The 24655-nt window shown below is 40.6% G+C and overlaps 1 protein-coding gene and 2 non-coding genes across 8 annotated transcripts in view; 2 read left to right on the top strand and 1 right to left on the bottom strand.

Annotated features, from left to right (window-relative positions):
- Window positions 1–1438: 1438 nt before the first annotated feature.
- The window catches only part of Atp11c (ATPase phospholipid transporting 11C), a 187645-nt gene continuing 164428 nt past the window's right edge, over window positions 1439–24655 (top strand). The window contains exons 1-2 of one of the 6 annotated variants that reach the window (XM_039100444.2): window positions 1439–1548; window positions 2433–2531. In XM_039100444.2, coding sequence (XP_038956372.1) covers window positions 2505–2531 — 27 coding nt within the window. In that variant the 5' untranslated portion in view covers window positions 1439–1548; window positions 2433–2504. The other 5 variants (XM_039100447.2, XM_039100445.2, XM_039100446.2 and 2 more) reach the window with 5 other exon arrangements.
- Mir3589 (microRNA 3589) lies at window positions 10978–11089 on the bottom strand. Its single transcript, NR_037387.1, has one exon. It is a non-coding gene; the product is annotated as a microRNA 3589 (primary transcript).
- Window positions 11001–11067, top strand: Mir505 (microRNA 505). The gene has a single exon (NR_032140.1). It is a non-coding gene; the product is annotated as a microRNA 505 (primary transcript).

The following is a 24655-nucleotide window of genomic DNA, read 5'->3' as shown; positions in this document are numbered from 1 at the left end:
ATTAAGAATAGTGTCTGTCACATAAAAGTCAACTAATAACCAGTAAATGAATTTCTGTGTTCAGTACAAGTCAGGAAAAAACAACTTCACTTAAAAGCAATTCCTTGGAGTAGAGAGCACAGTATTATACATGTTGTCGATTAAGTATCCTACTATCTAATTAATACAAATGTTAAGAGTTCTTACAAATCCTTCCACACACCTTAAGTGTGGGCAGAAAGTCATAGCAGGGAAAGAAGAAATGGTGGACTTTACCTCTAGGCAGTTAGAGCCATTCAGGAACTAATTTAAGTCTCTTGCATTTGCACTTTATTGTGCTTGGGCTCCTCCTTGACCACAGAAACAGGGTCAAACTTCATAGCTTGTTTCTATGAATGCTTAGGGGTTAGCTTTCATTTGTAATGCCCCGCCCACAGGTGTCCTGGTTCCTGCTTGACAGAGTGGCTGTGTTCCTTTTCTTAGGCTGCACTGTACTTTCCAACTGACCTCTCCTTCTCTCCCCAGGACTTTGTTCCCTGGGCTCCTCCGAAGCCTTCCCACATGTCCAGGCTTGCATTATTCTCCAGCAGCTCTGTTTATAAGTTTGGCCCAATGAAAATTTCATGGTTTTCCGGAGAGTTTCCCAGGATCCTTTGCAAAGACATTGCCCTCTCCCCTGTTTCCTTTAGCATTAGAAATCATTACATTCTAACATGTAGGTTTTACATGTTTGTAGCTTGTAACTTCACTTCGGCCAGCCTACTGGGGAGGTCTTTTAAAACACATTGCTGTTTCCAGCTTCTAGAAAAAAAAAATGCAGTAAATGTTTGTTGAGATCAAACTATCCTTCGAGGGTAAAATGAGGAGTGCCCTAGCCTCCTCACATTAAAATCCCTTCAGGAGTTCACATTAGGTCAAGAGACTAGCTGAACCCAACCTTTCTAGGCTGGCGAGAGAACAGGCCTCTCTGTACAGAACTGCCTTTACCTACTTCTTTAATGTGTTTATAGAAGAATTGGAAAGTTCTCAGCTCACAGCCTAGGGCGGGCCTCCTCAGAGGATGGTGGAAAAAAAGGGTGAGAGCGTAGAGAACTGTCCGGGCTCAAGGGACTACTTGAGCAAGCTTTCATTTTTACGTTTTAAACTTTTGTGTATTATAATTGTTAAGTTAGCAAATTGAGGGCATGCAGGATTTCATGTGGCGTAAATGTTGAGTTCTGGGAAAGTTTTTCAGCACTCGGGGCTTTACGTAATTTATCCTCCTCATCACATTTCCCACAACTAAGAATCTACCCAGTGTTTCTGATTTCCACACGCAGCTGGTGGGTGGGAACCCTGGTTTAGCCAAACAGTCTCAGCAACACAGTGAGCAGACCCGTGTCGGGCATGTGGGGGAGCTCCCAGCCCACAGTAACAGCCCAAGAGAACCGATGGACTACAACTCCCAGGTTGCACTGGGAGCGTGGAAAAGGGCGGGCGATCAAGGAGAGGGTGGCAGGGAAATCCCGCCCCGCTTCGCAGCACCAACGACACAAAGCCCGACTTTACAACCTCCTAGAGAAAGTGGAAGTAAGAGGGCTTAGGCGGGGTAGACAGACGAAAGAAAACGCAAACCCAAAAAGCCCCAACCCAAACCCAAACTACGAGGTGAAGACGGCTTAGGTGGGACCCGAGAGGGGAGCGTCTCCCGTCTGTAGCCTAGGAGGGGGCGGCTTTTGTAACTACTCCCACCGCCCGCGCCTTGCCGCGCCCGCCCGCGCCAGGGTCTCCTCAGTCCCTGGCTAGTCCGGAGTCTTCCCTCAGGGAGCGGCCACTCCCGGGCAGGAAGCGGGCGCGTCCAGCAGCCTTGAGGCAGGCCACGCCAAGGCTCTTCTCAGCCAGAAGTGCTGGTCGGAAAGCGCGGGGCCGAGGAAGGACTGCCAGTGAAGCGGTGCCACGGACGAGTTAGGGCCGGGGTGAGGGAGAGCGTGGCTTCTCACAGACCCCTGGGAGTAGTGTCAGGCGAGGCGTGGGGACGCCCGAGAGGGGCGTCCGCTGGAGCTAGCGAGTGGGGAGTCGGGCGGGGGGCTTAGCGGCAGGACGAGTGTGAGGCGCGGGGTGCTGAGGCGGGCGCTAACGGGGAGTCTGGAGCGCCCCCCCCCCCGCAGGGAGAGCCGCGGCCGCTCCACCAACCCTCCCCCGCGCGCCCGGCTCGCTTCTAGGCGGGCTGCAGCGGGAGTGCCGGGCGGTGCTGAGGCCAGATAAGGGGAGCAACGGGGCCGCCGCCCCCGAGCCGGGCAGGCCGGGGCTGGGGGCGGGTCGCGGGGGAAGGCGGGGCGGGGCGGCGCGCGGGGGCGGGCGGGCGGTTGGGCGGCCGGGGGCGGGGGCGCGCAGAGGCGAGGAGGGCAGGCGGCGGGCTGGCGGCGGGGCAGGCGAGCTAGCTGTCCGCTTTGCGCCGCGGGCCCACGCCGCAGTGTGTTTTGTGGACGGCGCCTTCCCAGACAGCCCAGTGGAGCCCAGCCTGGCACCCCGCAGCCTCGGACGCGATGTTCCGCCGGACCCTCAATCGTTTGGTGAGTACACTTGCTGCGGCTCCACGCGTACCCCGGTGGCCGGTTCCCTGGCCCCCGCCGCTCCTTCCCAGTACCCGTGCGAGGGGACGAGTGGGACGCGCCAGCCCCTCTTCTCCCTCCTCTGCTTTTTAACGGAAACCCGGCACTCCGGGTGGCCTGGGTGGGGAGGCAGGTGGGGTTCTTGGCTGTCCCACCCCTGCTCCAGGACATTTCAGCCAAGGCTCCCCGGGGCTCTGAAGAACTCTGCCTCCTGACTGGGGATCGCCTCGGAGTGGCAGGCGCGCGGAACTCGGGGCGGGGGGCTCCCTGGGGCGGGGGGGGCTCAGTTTCCCAATTAGTAGAAGATGGCGTTGGATTATCGGGGAGGAAGCTTTCTTTTGTTTCCTCAGCCACGAGCACGTGGAGGTAAACCTAGACCTGTCACTGTGGCCCAAAAGAAGAGCTAGGGGTCTGAGAGAGCTGGAGGCTAAACCAGGGTTCAGCCTCGTCCCGGGTTCGGCCCGGTGGGGCGGCCGCTGACCAGAGGCCAGGCAAACTTTGAGGACTCAGCCTCTAAGCTCACCTTGAGGGCAAGAGAAAAAGCGAGGGCACGGTGGGCTGAGGCCAGCAAGCGACAGCGGGAGGCTGCACCAGCCTTGCAGAGCTTGGAGCTGAAGCCTCTCAGAGCTCCGTTGGTTCCAGACTTGGAATCCATCCGGTAGCTGAGCTCCTGGGGCCACGTTTTCAATCCCCTCCAAGACCCCAGAAAAGGGAATTTCATCTCTGTGATAATTTTTGGCACGGAGATGGGGGGACTCTATTTCTGTCTGCTATTGACTTTTTGGATTAACCTGTTTACTCAGAGGGTACATTAAGAATTGAGCAAAGTAGAGCAGTTTACTTATATGCTGTTTGTAGTAACTTACCAAATTTCCAGAAGAGGTGTCAGGGAATAGGACTTTATTTCTGCCAGGGATGTTAAAGAAAGCCTTCATCATAAAATTTCGGTGCCCCCCCCACTCCTGTTAAGGGGAAAGAATGCGGAGTGCTTCCCCCTTCCGTCTTAGGATAGATTTAAGAACTTGACAATTTGATAACTTTGTGGGGTCATTTCTAATTAAATCTTTGGTGACATATTTTTTCGTAGTTCAGATCAATTTGCTGTCATCCCCCCCCCCCCGTATTTGAAACTTTCAAAAATGTTCCCTGCTAAATCACACTTAATCCCCTTTTGCAGCATCAGCATAATAATACTGTTACGGTTTTGCTAAATGTTTATTTCACTCAGAAACATGCAAAGGAAGGTGGAGGTGATTATTACCTGTGGCATTGAGCTGCAAAGCTTGTGCACATCAAGGATCTCAAGAGCCATGGGAATTGAATTGTGTTGGATGCTTTTTGGAAGCAAGTGACTACAATTTGTTCTCACATTTACAGCCTGAGACTGTAAAAGAGCATTGTACCTCCTAGTTCTGTTTCACATAGATTCTTGTGATTTTGAAGTGTTGTTTTTGGGGCGATAAAAAGGGAAAGGTGACATGAAAGCTAATTGTAATGCTTAGCATAGGGTAGTCTTTTCCCATGACACTCATATGTTAGAAACGAACTGGTGTCCAGGTCATAGTAAATTCATAAAATAAAGATGCTGACATCCCCATTTTTAAGACTTTGGTCATTTGGAATTAAACATCTGGTTTTGATCCAAAAGCACTTCCCACTTGGCTTTCTTTTACAAAGCATGATCTGCATTGTATCTGTAAAAATGAAGCAGTGCTGGCCCACAAAGCTAGGGCATGCAGTGGAATTTGCAGCAGTTGTTGAGGTGCCAGCCTGCTGGTACTTTGCATCTCTCCCAAGATTTCTGCAGAGACTCACTTTTGCTCACAGTAAAGGGAGCTTTGACCTCATTGTTTCAACTAAGATGTCCAGCTGTTCACATTCTACTGCACAACCCTGACTGTGATAAGTCCTAGGAATTTGTTCCAGTGTCATAAGCTGGAAGGTTCTTAGGAGTTCTCTCTGAGCTCTAGGCCTAGAGAAAGGAATTAAACTGCAAATCATCATTGCACTGAATATGCTATCAAACACTGTTGCTAAAAATGACTTGAAATTTGGGGGCTGGGGTGGGAAAATTTTTAATCTCTTAGATTGGTAAATTCTGTGCTATTGTCATCCACGAGGAGTACATTCTTTGGTACTGCACACATTTAAATCACTAGATCAGTAAATTAAAGATTTAACTGAAACCTTCACACTTACACGGCCCAGAGATGTAGTCCAAATGCTGTGTTATCCTTACAATTGTTTTAATATTTTAGAGATAGGGATAGGAATTCTTTTGAAATCAATTATGATGTTTTGGTGGTCATGTACATCTGAAATTGACTTTGAATTGTTACATAAATTATAGTAGTGTTGGTTCTAGTTGCTGTTCATTGAACAGTAGAGAACAGCGTGTTAAAATGACAATTTCTTTGTGTCTTAAACCTGGTATAGGAGGTCAGAATCTTGTAGGAATCACATCATCTTCCGAATAGCTCAGTGATGTTTGTTGAGTCATTTTTAAAATGTCATTTCTTTTTCCCAGCTCTTCTCTTTCTGAGCTAAAAGAAAAGTGATTAATTGTACTTTCTAAAGACACAGCCATGGCATTACATCTTTGCCACTAATAATTGTCATTTCTGATGAATTACAACTTTAAAAAAATTTAAGACAGTATCTCATATGGTACAGGTACCTTGAACTCAGTGACCTTGAGTTCCCGATACTTGCGTCCACCTTCCAAGTGCTGAGCTGTAGGTGTTTTCTACAATTGCCAGGATCTGTTTCCTTTTGACAGCCTTTGTGAGGCTTTGCACGTCTGTTTGCATTTAAAGAGCTATTTATATATATATATAGGAGTATACCGTAGCTGTCTTCAGACACACCAGAAGAGGGCATCAGGTCCTATTACAAATGGTTGTGAGCCACCATGTGGTTACTGGGAATTGACCTCAAGATCTCTGGAAGAGCAGTCAGTGCTCTTAACTGCTGTGCTCTCTCTCCAGCTCCCTGTTTTTGGTTATTGAGACAGGATCTCCTATATAGTTCCAGCTGGCCAGGAACTCACTCTGTAGACCAAGTTGGCCTTGAATTCAGAGAACCACCAGCCTCTGCCTCTGGAGTCCTGGGATCAAAGACATGTGCCACAAAACCTAGTTACTTATTTCTTTTTGTAGATCATCTAGTCTGCTTTGAACTCTCTCCATCCCACTGCCTTAGCTAATGCTGAGATTACAGACAAGTATTTTGACAGTTTGAGTTAGAAGATTAGAGGGTTTGGTAGTACAGCATTTTGGGAGTTAGGCCTGTGGGGTGTATTAAAAGCACTACTTGTTCCTAGTCAACATCTCCATAAAAACAACAAACGCGAAATAATAGTTTTGCCTGTTCAATTATTTTGCTTCAGAGGCAAATTTAAGTGGAAATCTGAACTAGTTGAAATTTAAATTTCCAGGTCATGGACTTAGATGTCATCCTGTATTTTATTAAAATTTGTAGTGATTATAGGAATTTTATAGTCTTGTATTAAGTTTTGTAATCTATAGGATTAAAGGCTTCTTAACAGTCTGTCATAAATTTCTCCCATTTAGTTTAATAAATTATTTCTTGCTAAAGATTCAAATAAAATTCCCTAATAAAGTAGATTAGGTGATTGTATTGAGTAGGTGCTGTCAATTTAATTTTTTGGAGGGATATTTGATGGACAGTTCATTGATAATAAAGCTTACCAGTATTGTGGAAAACTCAAACTGTATTGTTCTATAAAGAAAATGTCTTACCAGAGAGACTGGTTTAGGCTGCATCAAGAAGAATGAAAATTTTAAATAAGGCTACAAACGCAAAATAAAAATTAATGAAACATGTAGTTAATTTATTACTTTGAGTCCAGAGAAAGGACACTTTAATAAAACAGTATGTGTAGAGAAAATTAATTAAAGTAATTCAGGTAACTGCTTTTTTGTTCCAGGAGCAAGAAGGTTTTTGGCTTCCTTGTGAAATTATAAGGGTATTATTACAGTGTTTTTTCTGTTTCATTTCCCTAATAAACTTGCCTTGATATTACTGAGTGTCATACATACTGGTTTTATGTTACTGGGTTTTGAAGTATGTCTGTATGTATGCATTACCATATTTTTGCATTCACGTATCTCTTAACAGATTTATACATGTTGGCATCTACCAGATAGTTCTGACACTTGTGGGTTCCTACAGTTGAACTGAGCCCTACCTAAAAGCAACCTTTTTACCATACTGCATTCATTGTAATTACTTATGAATTTGTATGGCTTTCTAAACTAGCATTTCTTCACAGGGAAAAAGTTAAACCCTAATCCCTAGGGCATATGTTCTGTGTGATAAATTTTCCCACATAGTTGGAGGAGAATCCCCAATAGAGAAAGGCTGTTTTAGATTGAACCTAATTGGGGGTAGCTTTTAACACTATGCTTGGTACTTAGTAGATGTTTAATGATTAACTGTTGAAAATACAGCTTTTAAATCTTTCACATAGATGATAATCTTTACTTATGAGCAGTGATTTATAGTAAATTCCGTTATTGTTTGGAGTGATTAAAGAATGGGGAGTTCTAGTTCATGAGAGTGAAGGATTAGCTGTTCTCCAAGAATTACAGTATATACATCAAATGCTGAAGCTATACTGACCATAATGTATTCTTTTGTAGGTGCTTTAGTTATTTTTATGGTGTTGGGAGTATTGTTTTACTCAACAAATACTAAGCACCTACTACCGACTGGACAGTGTGATAGATCTTGGAGAATGTATTGTGAGCAATGCCAACAGAATGTCTGTCCTGAGACGCTTTATTGTATGCATAACTATAGCCATAGAGGGCATGATTACTGCACTTGTAAACTTTGTGGTATCCCAGAAGTCTTAGTCCTCATGAATAAGTTAATGTTAGATAATTACTATTAATGCTATATATACTTACTACTATTTATCGGAATACCAAAAATAGGTTATATGATTTATTATTTTCCAGTGGCTTTAATGCCAGATAAAATTTTGGTTGCAATTTGATAACCTTTGATATGCTTGGGAAATTGTTCTTTTGAAAATAGTTGCTAGGCTGAAACTTTTGCAAAGTAAGAAACCTATTTAGAAGTGTTTTACTGCAATTTGGGGGAAAAAGATAAATCGGTAAGTCTCTTTTCTACCCTCCACCCTCCTTTCTTTGAAAGAGTCTTGTGAGGTAACCCTGGTTAGCCTATTAGCTACGTACTTCTAGGCTACTCTCAAACTTCTAAAATCTTTCTTTCTGGGCCTCCCAAGTGCTGAGATTACAGGCATGTACCATCATAACTCTTTACAGATAGAGACAGATTTTTCTCCAGAAGTATTTCTTTATTGATTTAAACAGTTGAAAGCTGAGAGTGCTTCCTAAATGCCTTCAGTTAGCATTTCTTATTTGTTGATTTTGTGTTACTGCTAATTTTTTCATCCTTCACTTTTGAATTTATTTTTATTTTTCAGTGTATGAATGTTTTTGTCTGTCTATAGATACTGAGCCTGAATCTTCTGAAAAACCAGTCGGAGGGGTGGGCTAGAAATTTATTTTAATTTTTACGATGGTAAAACAATCTTATGTGTAAATTATCTATTCCAGAGCTTCTATACAAATGCTTGCAGAAACGATACCTGTTAGGCCCATTTCCAGATCAGGAAGTATTCTTAAAGCTGAGCTGTCTCTTTAGGCCTCTGCTCTGCTCTGGTCCAGTCCAGACATGTCTGGTCCAATCCAGTCCAGTATTGTCCAGTCTGGTCTGGTCCTGGTCTCTCCTTTCCTTCTTTCTCTTTCTATTTTGAGACAGGTTCTTGCTATGTAGCCCAGGGTGGACTGGAACTTACTAAGTAGACCAAGCTGACTTTTAAATCATACAGATCCACCTGTTTTCTGAGTGCTGGAATTAAAAGTGTATGTCAGACTAACTATTCTCTAATATTTACTAAATTTTATTTTTATGGGTATGGGTATCTTACCTGTGTCTGTTTGTGTACCATGTATGTGCCTGTGGAGACCAGAAGGGTATTGTACCACCTATCGGGGGCAGTATGACCAGTAGTTCCTGGAAGAAACCCTTTGTCTTTACGGTGCTTAACGAATTACCTTGATTTGCCAATTTAAATACTGGTTTGTTGAATGGAAAAAGTCAAGGTTGATTGCTTATCAACCATGGTTGATCAGTTCTTTCAAAGAGGGCAGACATATAAGGTGCAAAATAAACACATTTTTTCCTGATGTTTGAGTTTTCTGTACATGCGTAGTGCTTTAAAACAGATAACTTCTGATGTCTGAAATCCCGGAGATGGGATGCTTTCTCTGGTTGGCTGAAAGAAGGTTCTGACTTTTCCAAGATAATTGGGTATGCTTCACAAATTTATTTCTGCTCACTTAAGATTTATTTTCTCTCCTGATGTAAGTGAAGATCAGAAGTGATCATAAAGCAAATATATTAGTACAGCTGCAGCATATGTTAATACTACTGCAGATTAATGATGAATGAGTGTTCAGCACTGCAAATATGGCACAGGATGCCCTATCCACATTGGCAGACAGCCCCTCAATTACTGCAATATATGGATAGATTGCCAGTTTGGCTGTCTTCTTCATTATGAAAGATGCAGTTTGGGAATGGCTTTAGACTAATAATATCTGGTTTAGGAAGTTGATTTGTATTTTTAATGTACAGACTATCATTGATGCCATGCCCTATACTTACAGTAGAATATGGGAGGGTTGAAGAGGTCTACCTGTTTCAAGCAGGTGTCATTTGTTTCTTAGGCAACTCTACTCCACTATATGTTAAATTATTAATATGACACTAACTTCCTAGTCCAGTCCTCTTCACCAATATATTCTTTAAGACATTAAAACAGTGTTCTTGACTGATTTTACACTAGCACAGGTAAACTGTAGATGTTCAGTAAGTACTTGTGAATTGTTTTGAACTGAATTAATAGCACAAGGTGAGTCTAATTATCAGTTGAAAAAGCAGCCACTAAGAGGCCTCTCTGTTTTAGAGTAAGCTTTTAAAAAAACATATAGCAGAGGAAAAGAATATCCTTTTCATTGGATAGTATGTAAATTAGTTTGGATTTCATTGCTGTGAAGAGACACCATGACTATGGCAACTCTTATAAGGTCAACATTTAATTGGGGCTGGCTTACAGTTTCAGAGGTTCAGTCTATTATTATGGTGGGAAGCATGCTAGCTTCTCAGCAGGCATGATGCTGGAGAAGGAGCTGAGAGTTCTATGTTTTGATCTGAAGACAGCCAGGAGGAGACAGTCTCTTGCATGCAGCCAGGAAGAGGGACTCATCTGCACTGGGTGGAGCTTAAGGACTAAAGAAGACCTCAAAGCCTGCCTGCACGGTGGCACCCTTCCTTCAACAAGGCCACATCTAATAGTGCCCATGGGCCAAGCATATTCAAACCACCACAGTATTTCGTATGAGAGAAAAAGAAAACAATTATGCACCCCACTATGTGGCCAGAAAAAGTTTGCCCTTTACTGAAACTTTTTTTCTATTCATCAGAAAGAGAACCTTTAAACCATTCCCTTTCCTTGGTATTTCATAAAGCTGTAGTTAATACACTGTCTTCAGCTTTTAAAATTAGGAGTATATTTGCTTGCTTTTTGTTAATTACAGTTGATAACACCTTTACTAATTCAACTAACAAACACATCAAATCTACTTTGAAGACTAAAGATACAGTGTTAGCTCTGGCAGAGCTTTGTATTGCCTTTGTTGCTTTTTGAGACACGCTTGTCTTTATAGCTCAGATTGACCTGCACTCATTATTTAGCCCAAGCTGACCTTGAACACCGAATCTTCCTGCTGTAGCTTCTCAAGTGATGTGATTATATATATGTGCTACTGTGCCCATCTGCTTTATGTCATTTTACTCACTGTGGTAAGTATAATTTATTTGAATTCAGGATAATTCTTAGAACTTAGTACTAAGAATATAAGGTAGCAAAAAGGTAGAACAGGTCAGGTATGGTGGTGTATGCCTACAAACCCAGTGATTGGAGTATAACAAGCCCAACTTGAACTGTACACTGAGTTCTAGGATAGCCTAGGCCATTGGAGACCCTGTCTCAAATATCCAAAAATAAGAGCATGGGGTAGAGGAAATGCAGTTTATGAATGATTTGCAGTTTTGATGTGAAATAAATCTCAACCTTGTTTGAAGGTGCTATGTGATAGTGACATTGAAAGAAAATTACTTTCCCAAGGTCAGTAAGCTAATCAACATTGGAGTTGATTGAGTCTGTATCTGGTACTAATTGAAATGATACATTTTCAATGCTTCCACAACCATGCTTCCCAATAATGAGTCATTTCTTTTCATATTGTTGACAGCATTCTGTTTGTCACTTGCAGAAGATCAACCTGCCTCCAGTAGTAAATTGATGCACCCAGTGGGGGAGCCAGGAAGTATTGATGTTTCTGCCAGGTTAGCGTCAACACTTGCTGGTTTCCTCTCTGGAGTATCACCAAGTTCGTGGATTCTATTTGGATTTCTATAACTGCTCAGATCTCCATGTTCCATATATTTGTCCATGTTTTCAACATTCATTTGCACCCTTTTCACATCTCATTCTATACATATCTTCGTTCATAGGCAGTAAATAGAAAGATCCTTTTAAGCAATATAATTCCAAATAACAAGCACACTAATGATTATTTTTATTGTAATAGCCCCAATATATAAATAAACATACATACATATATGGAGAGAAATTCTTGGGCTAAAAAATTTAAGGCGATATTTATAAATATTATTTTATTTCAGGATGAGTTTTGAGTTGAATAATCAAGGAAATCCCCAGAAATATATTTCTGGTTAGTCTCAAGTTTCATTCTATTTACTGTTGTAAAGAAAAAGTAACAGTTTTGCAGTAATCCTGTAGCTCACCAGGGAGCAGAAGCCAGTAGGGAACTGTCACAAATAAATAACAGCTGGGGAGAAAGATTATATAAGGTATACCTGTTGTGTGAGCAGTGGGGATGTTCTTCAAGCTTCACGATTAATTTGCTTTGGCAATGTGGATTAAGTTGTCTGTAGTATAGTACACAATTTAATTTTCTTCAGCTCATTCTCCTTTCATTTTTAAGGAAAACAGGCTGGGGAAATGGCTCAGTGGACAAAAGCACTTGATTAGTGCCTGAATTCAGATCCTCAGAACCCACAATCAGATGTGGTAGTTCAAGAGTTTGTAATCCAGCCAGGTGTGGAGTCACATGCCTTTAATTCCAGCATTTAGGAGGCATGCAGATCTCTGAGTTGGAGGCCAGCCTGGTCTACAAACCAAGTTCCAGGATAGCCAGGGCTACACAGAGGAATGCTGTTTCAAAACCAACCAACCAACCAACCAACCAACCAACCAACCATCAACCAACCAACCAAGAGTCCATATTCTCAGTGCAGTCGTCCCTATTGGGAGATTGGAGGCTGAGACAGGAGAATTTCTAGAAGTCCACTTACCAAAGCAGGAGTCCTTGTATTGAACAAGGCAAGGGCTAACATTTGAAGGTTGATTCACTCCCCCCCCCACACACACACCCTCTCAAGTAACTAGGACTGTAGGTATTTGCCACTATGCCTACTAGCTTAGGCTTCTTATCTGAAAATGTTATGTGAGTCCTAAGCTTTTATTTGGATGCTCATGTCCTGTTAAGGGAATTATAGAGAATTATAAGGTACAAGCTCTGTTCTTGAGATGGAAGATATACATGTAAGATCAATCTTCATATGAAGCCAATAGGTCATCAGTATCTGATTGATACTGACTGATTGATTGAGTCAAGGATGCACATAGTCCAGGCTGATGTCAAACTCCTGAATCCCATGTCTCCACCTTCTCAGTGTTGGGAACCACAGATATGTACCATCATGCCTGGCTTTGGCCTCTTGAGTAGCATGTGAGGTAGACACTTGGAAAGAGGCACCGGCTCTTATCTGTAGTTGAACAGTTCTAATCATTCTCTCATCGTTCGGTCCACATCACCTAATCAGTCTCCCCCAAATCTCTTCATCATATCATAGTGAGGGCTAGACTTCAACATATAAATTTGGGAGGGAAGGCTAACCAACATCTAGTAGTGCGTACTAGCAGGAAGAATACAGCCTTGTTTTTCGGTGCTTTGTTTCCTATGGTAAAATTTATGGTTTATAAAAGGTGATGGATATCGGGCAGTTTTAGGTTTCTACAACTGTTCAGAATTTCCCATAAACTTGTTTCTGAAATCCATGAATCCAGTGTACTACTCTTCTGATTTAGAACAGTAAAATGGGGACTGGAATGAAATAACATTTGAGGCAGTAAATCACTACTTCATACAAAACTGTGATTGGATACTTCAGTTGTGTGGCTTAAGTAGTGGGTAGACACCTTCAGAAACTTCATAGGTCTAGGGTAGTGATTTATTATCTTGGGTGCTGATGGTCATTTATTCTAATTTATTTATGTATCTGGGTATTTTGCCTCTGTGTGTGTGTGTGTGTGTGTGTGTGTGTGTGTGAGAGAGAGAGAGAGAGAGAGAGAGAGAGAATATGAATGAATGAATATGTATGTGTATGTGTATGCATGCATGCACGCACCAGGTGCCCTTGGAGGGCAGAAGAGGATAACCATGGAGTTTACAGATGGTTATGAGCCACTATGTAAGTGCTGGGAATTGAACCCAGGTCATCTGCAAAAGCAACAGGCTCTCTTGCATGCTGAGCCATCTCTTTAGCCCTGGTAGTCATGAATTTTAAAAACTGGGAGTCAGCCCTTTGTTTAAGAGCACATTCTTTAACATTTCTATTTCAGGTCCATTAGATAACATGGCTATGAATAGGTATTCAAGGCTATATATAGTATTCTAAGAGTAGAGCAAGAATTGTGATTTTTTTTTAATGACCAATGTATCACACTACACACAACTGGTACCTCTTTCTCAAAACTAGAAGTCTAGTCCAAGTCATATTTGCCTTTTTCATATTTGTTGATCTTCTGATTTTTGGTGATTTAATAGTACTATTTTCTGTCTAGTGGTACTAACAATAAATGGAGTAACCATCTTTTATACTCCCATTTCTTTTCCTTTTTCTGTAAATTTCTGTGTGTATGTCTGTGTGTGAAGGGTGCTACACATGTATGCAGGTGTGTATGAAGACCAGAGGTCAATATTGGCTGTTATTCCTTAGGACCATCCATGGTTTTTAGAGCCAGGGTCTCTCTCACTGGGACCTAGGGCTCACCAGGCACATTTGGCTCGTAGACTGGGTGGCTGGCTAGTAAGCTCCAGAGATCCCCATTTCCTCAGCCTGAGATTACAAGAATGTGCTGCTTATACCTGGCTCTATTGGGTGCTGGTAGTCAAAGTGAAGTTCTAGTGTGTGGATGGCAAGCACTTTCTTGGCTGTTACCTCTTAGCCTCTCCCTTCCTTTTCATCTCTTCAGTTACTTACGCTATCAGCAAACCCAATAGTTTGTATATCTGAAGGTACTTTTAGTAGCTGCCCATGTCTTTTTCATGACCAACCATCCAAGTCTAAGTTAGTGCTCTCATTTATCTGGACCACCGCAATAGATGATCTTACCCATTTCTGTGTTCTTTAGTTATCCTCTGGAAACAACAGAGGAATAGTTTACAAATAAATACCTCGAGGCCTTCAGTGACTTTACACCGCTTCCTTGATTTGCTAGAATTTTTCTTGCACTGTGCCTTGCATTTCTCATTTCTTTGTAAACGTTGAGATAGAGATATATAACTCAAAAATTCAACATTTGCAGTATACATTTAAGTGCTTTTTAGTATAGTCAAATTATTGTGTAACCACCTAATTCCAGTACCTTTTCACCATTTCAAAACTGAACTCTGGTTATCAGCTGTTATTTCCCAATTCTCTACCCACACCCACCTCTGCTACTCCCCAATCTACTTTTCCTCTACCAGATTTGCCAAATCCAGACATAATCCAGATTTCACATAATCAAAATGATATAACTGAGTTTTGTATCAGTACTTGGAATCCTAGCACTCAACAGGCTGAGGCAGGAGGTTAACATATATAGCAAGCCTAATTTCTATAGTGAGACCTCAATGTGTGCTCTGTGGTAACTTTTTTTAAGAATATTTTCCATGATCTATTACATCATATATCATATATCGGTAGTTTATTCAAGGCTGAATTCTATTCCATTATATGGATATACCACATTTAATGTGTCTCTTCCTAAGCTAATGGGCATTTAATTTATTTCTATATAATTCTTTGTAATTTTTTGTATTTGTGTTGACATGTTTCCAATTCTGATGAGTATATAGGAATGGAATTTCTAGGTCATACTATAATTCTGTGTTTTAATGCTTTAGCAACTGCCAAATTGTTTCTACTCACAGTTATTTTCAAATAACATGGGTCTTTTTTTTTCATTTTTGAGAAAACATGCCACTGTGTTTCTAGCTGACTTGGAAGTCAGTGTGGAGAAAGTTGACCTCAGAGTTGTGGTGATCTCTCTTCCTATATCCCTAGAAACTAGGATTATAGGTTGTACTACATTTGTCTTACATTTGTTTTATGTTTTCAAATAGCATCTTATGTAGCTCAGGGTGGCCTTGAACTCCTGATCTTGTTGCTTCTACCTCCCAAGTACTCACTACTACAAACAGCTTAACTGATGTTTATTTTTAATAGCAGTTAACAACATAAAACATAAAGTTGACTAAAATAACTGTTACGTGTAGCATTGACTAGTGCAAACTCTCAGGTCCGCATTTTCCCTTCCTTTATGGTTTATATTAGCAAACTCTTGATATAATGGATGGGAGTTGAGAAATGTGAGCTGTGAAGATGTGGAGATACGGGATTTCAGGCCCAGCTGTTTCATCTGTGTCCTCAGTTTGTTCATCTGAGATTGATAAGAGCTCCTTTGTGATTTATAGCTTAAATCCTTTCTCAGCTTTATAATTCTGTGCTTTGAATTTAGGAGTCTAGTCTTTGAATTTGACAGTCTAGGTGCAGATTATTTTTACTGCTTTTTATTGATATCTTTACCTGTTCTTGCTTAATGTTCATGATTTTTCTTTGACTATACTCTGCACCAAATTTCAGTTTTTCCACCAGAAGTAATGCGTTTGAACTTTGATGAGAAAATTGAAAATTTTTAAGAAACACTCTTTATGGGCTTTTAATAGTTACATTTTTTCAGTTTTACACTGGCCTGAATGATTGGAAATGTTACTTCTTTGTTGAAGTATTAAACTCAGTCCTATTATATTACTTTCTTGGCAAACAATGCTAATGACAAAAAGACTGTTTTGCTGCTAGAAGATTGTGGGCAGGCTTTTTAGATGGCAGGACTACTGCAATTATTTCCAAAGAGATACTCATTTCTCTGTTTATGAATAGTCAGCTGCAAAAAGGTGGTTAGAAAGAGGCAGTTCTTGGATTGGCTAGCTGAGTAGCAACTGTTAAGTAGGTAACAGTAGGTCTAGGTAGACAGTAGGAAGTAAATGGATGGTTGGTATATGTATGCACTTGACAGTAATTTATTGGAGAATTGAATTCCATGGTTATCGTGGTGTAATTCATACAAAATGATGGCCACCATTAGCAAGAGTCTCATTTCACAAAATAGATTGTGTAAATAAATTCTATTTAAAAAGTTGTTGTTAGGGCTGGAGAGATGGGTCAGCAGTGAGGAGTATTGGCTACTCTTCCAGAGGACCTGGGTTCAGTTCCCAGAATCCATATAGCTCACAACTGACTGTAACTCTAGTTCCAGGGGACTCTGACACCCTGGTACAGATATACATGCAGGCAAAACAACAGTGCACATAAAAGTAAATGATTGTTTTTTTAAAAAGTCATTGTTATTTGGGAAACTAGGCTATATGATTGACCTTGATGAAAAATAACTAGAATAGCTGTAAAAGATTGTAATTAAATATTCTTGTATAAATTTAGATGCTTTACTTCTCAAAGATACTAATGAGGCAGAGTAATCAAAATAATCAAATGTAATCAAATTGAAAGATATAATTGATTTTTTAGAATCCATGTTTGGAATTAATAATTTGAGCTAATTATGAAATTTTCATTGCATTAGCAAGTGTCTGTTTAGCTTCTAATATGTACTTAGTATTATGCAAGTTTTTTCAGGTAACAGACAAGGCATATTTTTTAATGGTACACAAACTACCAGCATAAACTTAGAGAAAATTACCATTTTAAAGATAGAACTTTTAAGGTTTTTAACCTTTATTTTTAATTGATGTATATGAGTATTTTGCCTGTATGGGTGCCGGTGTATTACATTTGTGTAGTGCCCACAGATGTCAGAAGAGGATGTGGAATCCTCTGGGCTGGAGTTACAGATTTTTGAGAGCTGCCATGTGGGTGCTGGAAATTGAATGGGAATCCTCTAGAAGAGCAGCCAGTGCTCCTAACTATTGAGCCATTTCTTCAGCCCCACATATTATCTTTTAAAACTGTAATATTTGGTACATATACAATAGATAAAATGTATAATGAATATTTAAATGTTAATTGCCTAACTTAAGAAATCACAATGTTATTTACCTATAATGCCACATCTCCTCTCTCTTACTACTTACTGTCAGAAAGCTTTCAGCGTTTGTTTTTTGAGACAGGTTTCTCCGTAGCTCCAGATACATAGACCAGGCTGGCCTTGAACTCAGAGATTTGCCTGCCTCTGTCTCCCAAGTGCTAGAAATAAAGGCATGCACCACCACTCCCAGTGAAGCTTTCAACTTTTATAATTCATTATTTATAAACAACTACTTGTTTTAAGGAAGGTGTGCTGATACACACCCATAATCTCACTACTCAGGACTAAGCAGGAGAACTTTGAGTTTAATGTTAGCCTGGGTCACATCGTTAATTTGAGGTCATTTTGGGCTACATAATGAGACACCATATCAAAAAAAAAAAAAAAACACTTAAACTCATTTATGTTCAAGCCTGCTAAAAACATTATTTGGTTTCTTATTTAGATCTTTATCAAAAGGCCTAATGTACTTTTTAACTTAGTAATACATTTTATAAGATTTTATTATATGTTTGTGATCATTTATGTCTTGTTTGTTAGTGTATATGCATGTGTATGTATTGTCCATGGAGGCGAGAAGGAGAGCATTGGGACTCCTTACAGATGGAATTTACAGGTGTGAATGAGCTTCCCCACGTGGGTGGGGATTAGACTCGGAACTCTCTTGTCCTCATGATTGAGTAACAAATTCTCTTTATCTCTTGTACTCTCTCTCTCAAGCCCTTATAAAGTTTTGTTTGTTTAAAATACAGGTATAGTTTACTCATGCTGAGTAATAATTCACTTTGGGAACTGTACAAGTTAACTTGTCTTCTTCCTGCAGGAAAATATATCTGACTTAAAGAAGGGTTGATTTTTTGGCTTACAGTTCCAGGAGATAGTAGTCTGTCTTACGTGGGTTTGTCCTTCCTCCTCATTTTGGTTGTTTGTACTATTTATTCATTTATTTAGTGTGTGTCTAGGGGACTGCATGTGTATGTGTGTGCAGAAGCTTATGTAGGTTAGTACTGGGTATCTTCAACTGGTTTCTGTAGTGTGTGTGTGTGTGTGTGTGTGTGTGTGTGTGTGTGTGTGTGTGTATGCTCGTCTGAATATGTGCCTCTTGAGTGCAGTGCCCCTGTAGGCCAGAAGAGGGTGCCAGATCTTCCTGGAGCTAGAGTTACAGGCAGTTTTAAACTGTCCAACATGGGTTGCTGGAACAGAACTCTAGTCCTCTGAAAGAGCTCCTAACCACTGAACTCTCTTCCTAATCCCTCCTTATTTTATTTTTTAAGACAGGGTTTCAAATCTGTTGATTTGGCTAGACTAGTTGGCCAACAAGCCTCAAGGATCCTTTTGTTTCTGCCTTTTCAGCACTGGGATTACAGGTGTATACCATGGCTTTTTACAGTGTGTTATGGATCGAACTTGGGTCCTCATGCTTGAGTGCCCAGCACTATACTCACTGACTGAGCCTTCTCCCCCAACTCTTGCCCATTTTTATTTGGTGGACCAGTGTTCTCCAAGGTTTTTGTTGTTTTTATGATCAGGACTTAAGAACATTATTTCTTTAGTTGTGTGTATATCTGTAAGATGTATGCTCATATCCATGCACACTCAGACTTACATGTAAGAAATTTTATACATGCTATTAATGATAGGTCTTGAACTCATGAGAAGTTTTTCAGTAGTTACATCAATATGTTACCACAATAGCTATGTATGTTCCACTTTGTGGGGTAGTTTGAAACATGGTCTAGCTGGCTCTTCTGGAGAGGACTCACTGTGTAGAACAAGATGGCCTCTAACTCACAGAGCTTCACCTGCCTCTGTCTCCCAATTTATTTTAAATACTTGTTTGATTTTGTTTTCTTAAGAAGATCTGTTTTGTGAATTTTTATTTTCCTCTGCCTGGCATGGTAGCACACACTGTTAATCCCACCAACTGGGAAGCAGAGGCAGGCAGATCACTTGGAATACAATGCTAGCCTGGCCTACATAGTTCAAGGGCAAACAAAGCTACATAGTAAGATCTTGTCTCAAAAAAAATTACTTCCCTCTGATCTTAATTTGTTATTCTCTGATTACTCTTGAAATTAATCATCTCTGTTTATGTTTGTGGACCATGTGTGTTTTCAATCTGCGATAATGCTTTAGTGTTTCTCTTTTAAAATTTTGTGAGTGTGTGTGTGTGTGTGTGTGTGTGTGAGAGAGAGAGAGAGAGAGAGAGAGAGAGAGAGAGAGGCAGAGACAGACACAGAGACACAGAGAGAGACAGAGAGAGTTAGTTTTCTGTGCATCACATGTGTACTGGTGCCAACAGCTTAAGAAGTGGGCACCAGATTGCCTGGAACTGGAGTTAAAGAGGTTGTGAGCTGTGTGTTGGGGTTGCTAGTAATCAAACCTAGGTCCCAAGAATAGTAAGCACCCTTAAACACCTGAGCCATCTCTCCATCCTCTTGTTTCTGTCTTTCTGACAGGATTTCATATAGCCCACGCTGGTCTTGAACTTGCTATATAGCCAAGGTTGGTTTGGACTCCTGATCGTCTTGCCTCTACCTCCTGATTTTTTTGAGGGGGGAGGGAGGATTACAGGCACGTACTACCACACATGGCTCATTTTGATTGTTTGCTTTGACATATTTTTTCTGATACTGATTTATGAGACATTATGCTCAAAACATTCCTTTTTTTGTTTTTATATTACCAATATTTTATTTAAGTTTGTGACTTTTTGTGTATTTCCCTCCTCTCTCTCCCTTCCCCTCCTTCCTTTTGTTGGTGCTGAGGCTAGCACACTAGTCCACCATTGAGCTGCACACGTTACTAGCTCTCACTGTTTTTGAAAGCCTTTTTATAAGCAAATGTGTTAGTTCCTTTTCTTGTTGATTTGATAAAATACCTGACCAAAGCATCTTAAGGAGAAGTTTGCTTTGACAAGGAAAGTATTCTTGACAGAAATGTAGAGTGACTGGTCGTTGCATTCACAATCAGGAATCAGGAAGCTATGGTCTCCCTTTTTATTCAGTGGAGATGGGGGAAGTTTACTGAATGTTGTCTGTTTTCAGGGTGGGTCTTCCCTGCTTACTTAGTCATTTCTGAAAACACCCTCATAGGCACAGTTAGAGTTGTAGTTTCATGATGATTTTAAATCCAGTCAAGTTGACAGTGAAGAATAACCATCACAGCAAGTTTCTATTCTTTCCATTTGTTTACTTTTGTGTGTGGTATAGGTGAAGGATTGCCATAGCACAGTTGTGGAGGTCAGAGGACAACGTGTGGGAGACAGTTATTTCAGCATGTGAGTTCTGAGGGTCAGACTCCGATGCTCAAGTTTGACAGCAAGTACCTTTTGAGGCACCCACTCCTTTAATTTTTATTTTTTACTTTTTTGTTTCTATGGGGGCTCTCTCGGGAGTGAGTGGTTAAAGTGTCTTGCTTTTGTTACCCAGGCTAATAGCAAACCGTGAATGATACTCCTGCCTCAGTCTTTCTAGTGCTGTAATTGCAGGTATGTACCACTATGAGTTTCACATGTTTGTGTGCACTGGGGAGTGGGGTATGTCCCACCACTGCACATGTGCATTGGCCAGAGGTGATCTCCTTTCCTCTGCTTCTGGAGTGCTAGGATTCTAGGTGTGTACCACATTAACTTATGTTTATTTTTCATCCTGTCTGTCCTTCCTGAACTGGAGCTAGGCTGGCTGCCAGCAGGCCCTAGGGATCCTCCCGTCTCCTCCCCAAATGCAATTCGGTTACAGGTGTGCATGAGTGTGCCTAGCTTTCTTGTAGGTGCTTCAGATTTCCAATCAGGCCCTTTTGCTTGCTGACTAAGTACATGTTCTTGCCTGCTGAGCCATCTCCCCAGCCTGAATTTCTAATTTTAATGTAAATCTTTGAGTTTTTTCCTCTCCTTATTAAAACATAATTTATTTATTTGCTTCTTTTTGAGAAGTGGCAATGAAGAAATTGATAGTTTCAGTCTCTTTTCTAACCTTGGGAGTGGGGATATGAGAAGAACTGAAATGGGTAGGAGCAATAGGTGTACTCATGTCAACCTTGTAGGATGAATTGTGTCTTAATACAAATCCCATTCTTCTGAATCAACTCTATAGATGTTTTCTTCTGCATACACATGAGTCATAGTAAATGCTTGCTGAGTGTTTGATATCCGTTAAGTATCTTGTCCTAGTAATTATCTAGCAAATATCTAATTAAATAGCAAATTATCTCTGTGATTTATTCCCATTGTTAAGATTTGCAGTGATGTTGGGCTAGTTTACCACCACTGTCAAAATACTCATGAGAGTTACAGCTTCCTGGTTTGCAGAAGGAGGAAGGATGGGTTCACATAAATGAAAAACTGTCCACATATTTAAGAAAATGTTTGATGAAGTCGTCAGGTAGTCCTTGGATGGTTTCCTATTGCTCTACAACACATTCCTATGTTTTTATTTAGGGCTATCTCTCACAGCCTTTAGAAGGATGTCCATTTTTCCCCTGGTGTTGCTAGAAGTTTCCTCTGGCCTAGAGAAGCAGCAGCTGGAGATGGGGCTTGGTGGGAGAATGCTGAGTGCCTGTTTTGAGGAGTCCTCAGAAAGGTCTTTGCTGCTGAACACAGCTACTCAAAAGGGGAGCTGCAGCATGGTTTCAGGCTCCTCACCATTGTGACTTTAACTCCTTGATCACTCGTGTGTGTGTGTGTGTGTGTGTGTGTGTGTGTGTGTGTGTGTGTGTGTGTGTGTGCTGGGAACGAAACTCCAGTCCTCTGCAAGAGGAGCAAGCACAGTTAACTGCTGAGCCATCTCTTCAGCATGAGGGCTTTCTTCATGGTTAGTGCTATGTGTAGTTTGTTTAAGCAGTCTCTTCCTCAGTGTGGAGGACAGCAGTTGATGTCATTGCTCCCTCCCTTATTTCCTAAGGCAGGATCTCTCACTGAACTTGGCTAGATTTCCAGTGGGTTCCAGCAACTTGCTTTTCTCTGTTCCTCTAGTGCCAAGGTTACACACATTGGCTGCTGTACTTATCTTTTCACTTCAGTGCCTGGGACCTGAAGCAAGGTCCTCACGCTTGCATGGCAAGCGCTTTTTTGATTGCGACATCTTCCCAGTCCCCATTTCTCTTTTTTTTAAAAAATGAAGTTTTTCACAAATTATTTTGTTTCCTTATGCATCTGTCTGTCATAGTGGAAGCAACAATCTACATGTGATATAAAACTGCATATTACATGTACAAGCACACACATATGAATATAAACAGAAATCTCATTTTTCAGGTCTTTAAAATGTGCACATTAAATTTCCTTCATAATAACCCATTACTCATTGAGATTGTAAAACAAATTTGGAGTATGGTTTGTTTACAGAGATTTCAATGTTTTAAATTTTATTTCATTGTGGCTATCAGACAACAACTTGCTAAAATTGGTTCTCCTTGCAGTATGTGGGTCCAGGGTTGTACCTGTCAGTTGTGATGGCAAGTGACTTTGCCTGCTTACCAATCTCACCAGCCTGTGTAATGTTTGGGTGGCTTGTTTGTTTATTTTTATCTTTCTGTATTCTTTCCTCTATGAAGATTCCAATGGAGTGTTGCTTTTCTTGCTTTCATTTCCGTTCTCTTCCTCTTCTCTTTGGGAAAATAAGTGACTGAATTCTTAATGTCAAAAGTTTCTAAGTTGAAATGGTATTTGATGTAAATTTGTGTTGAGTAACTGTACATACACATAAAGTTATAAGCAAGTATAGCTAGAGATGCTCCATACATTTTGTCTAGTTTTTCTCAGTAAGTAGTTTGCAAATCTGGTATAATGTCATTCTGATATTGATGCCATTTCTGTTTCAATTATGTGTGTGCTTGTGCATGTAGTGGGCAGTTTTATCTCACATGAGGCTTATTGTGTCCACTACAGACAAAACACAGAAGGAAACACCATAATTTAAAAATTACATCACTTGCCAGGTGTGGTGCCATATGCCTTTAATCTCAGCACTCAGGCAGAGGTAGGCAGATCTCTATGAGTCCTAAGCTAGCCTGGTCTACATAACAAGTTCCAGGCTAGCCAAAGCTATACATTGAGACCTCAAAAATGTGTGTATATATATATATATATATATATATATATATATGTATGTATATATATATATATATAAATAATTTAAGTCCATGTCAATGTGTGCTTCCAGACTGTCCCAGAATATCCAATTTGGCTGATGCCCAGCTCTAAAAGGTCATCTCAAATTACATAATCTACAAGCAAAGTGATCAGAGGACTTTGACATAAAACTTTGACATAAAAAAAACCAGAGGAATGTTATTAATCTTTGTTTGATTTTGAGGGATGCTGATTGCCTATATACTATACATGCCCATATGATCCTGCATTTGACATATTAATGAAAGCTGTCAATATACCAGTAAGAATCTTGACAAAACTGGTCGTGGTGGTATATGCTGTTAATTTCAGCACCCACGGGGCAGATAACAGCAAACCAACAACATCATGAAAATTCTATGTACTTATTACCAAATAAAAATAGTAGTGGGACAGAGGAAATAAGGGTTCTAAGAGTAAATAGGAATGTGTGTGGTGTTTTTGTGTTTGTGCACACATATGGAGAGGCCTGAGTTTGAAATAAAGTGTGTTCCTTGATTCTTCTACCTTTGTATCGTGAGGTAGTCTCTCACTTGAATACATTGTTTGCTTGTTTCATTAATTCAGTTAACCAGATTGTTCCAGGAATCCCCTATATCTGCCTCCAGTATCCTGGAATTCCTACGCCCACCCAGCTTTTATGTGGCTTCTACCTTTACTCAGATCCCTAAGCTTAAATGTTAAGCTCTTTGCCTGCCAAGTCTTCTCCCAAGTTCTAGGATCTGGGTTTTTTGTTTGCTTCTCCAGATCGGGTCTCTTTATATAGTCCAGGGTGTCCTAGGACTCACTGTGTAGATCAGACTGGCTGTGAACTCAGATCTGTCTTTGTCCCCCAAGTGCTGAGGTTAAAGGTACACACTACCTGTCCAGTTCTAGAGTATGTTTGTGACTAGATGTCTAGGAAAGTTGTAAGGAAATGACATTGAAATGCAAAGTATAGTGAATGAGATATACCAATTTAATGTACAGGGTCTCATTATATAGCCCAGGTTGGCCTCCAACTTGTGCTCCTTCTGTCTTAGGCTCACATATGCTGGAGTTATGTGTGTGCTGTTTGATCTATGTACCATTTAGATTTTGTGAAGTCAGCTTCTTGAAGTAATGAGTATGGTTTAATGATGTGGTTATAATAAAAAAATTGTATGTTTAATCAGTTCACATGTTTGTGAAGTTTCCTACCGTATGTCATATATTGTTTTCTACTTGGTAGAGATGCATTGGTGAGCAAATAAGACAGAAGTTTATCCACATTTACCTTACATTCTAATTTGAGAGAAGATATTAGGTTAAAGGGTAAAAGTGAAGTAGCAAAGAATTCTAAAATAGTGGCCTGAAAAAATGTGTTTGTTATGGGGTTGTTTAACTGGTTTATCTGTTCCT

Source organism: Rattus norvegicus, chromosome X (genome assembly GCF_036323735.1).
Source record: "Rattus norvegicus strain BN/NHsdMcwi chromosome X, GRCr8, whole genome shotgun sequence".
NCBI lineage: Eukaryota > Metazoa > Chordata > Mammalia > Rodentia > Muridae > Rattus > Rattus norvegicus.
The sequence above is the reverse complement of the archived record's forward strand: the minus strand, read 5'-3'. Positions and strand labels throughout refer to the sequence as shown.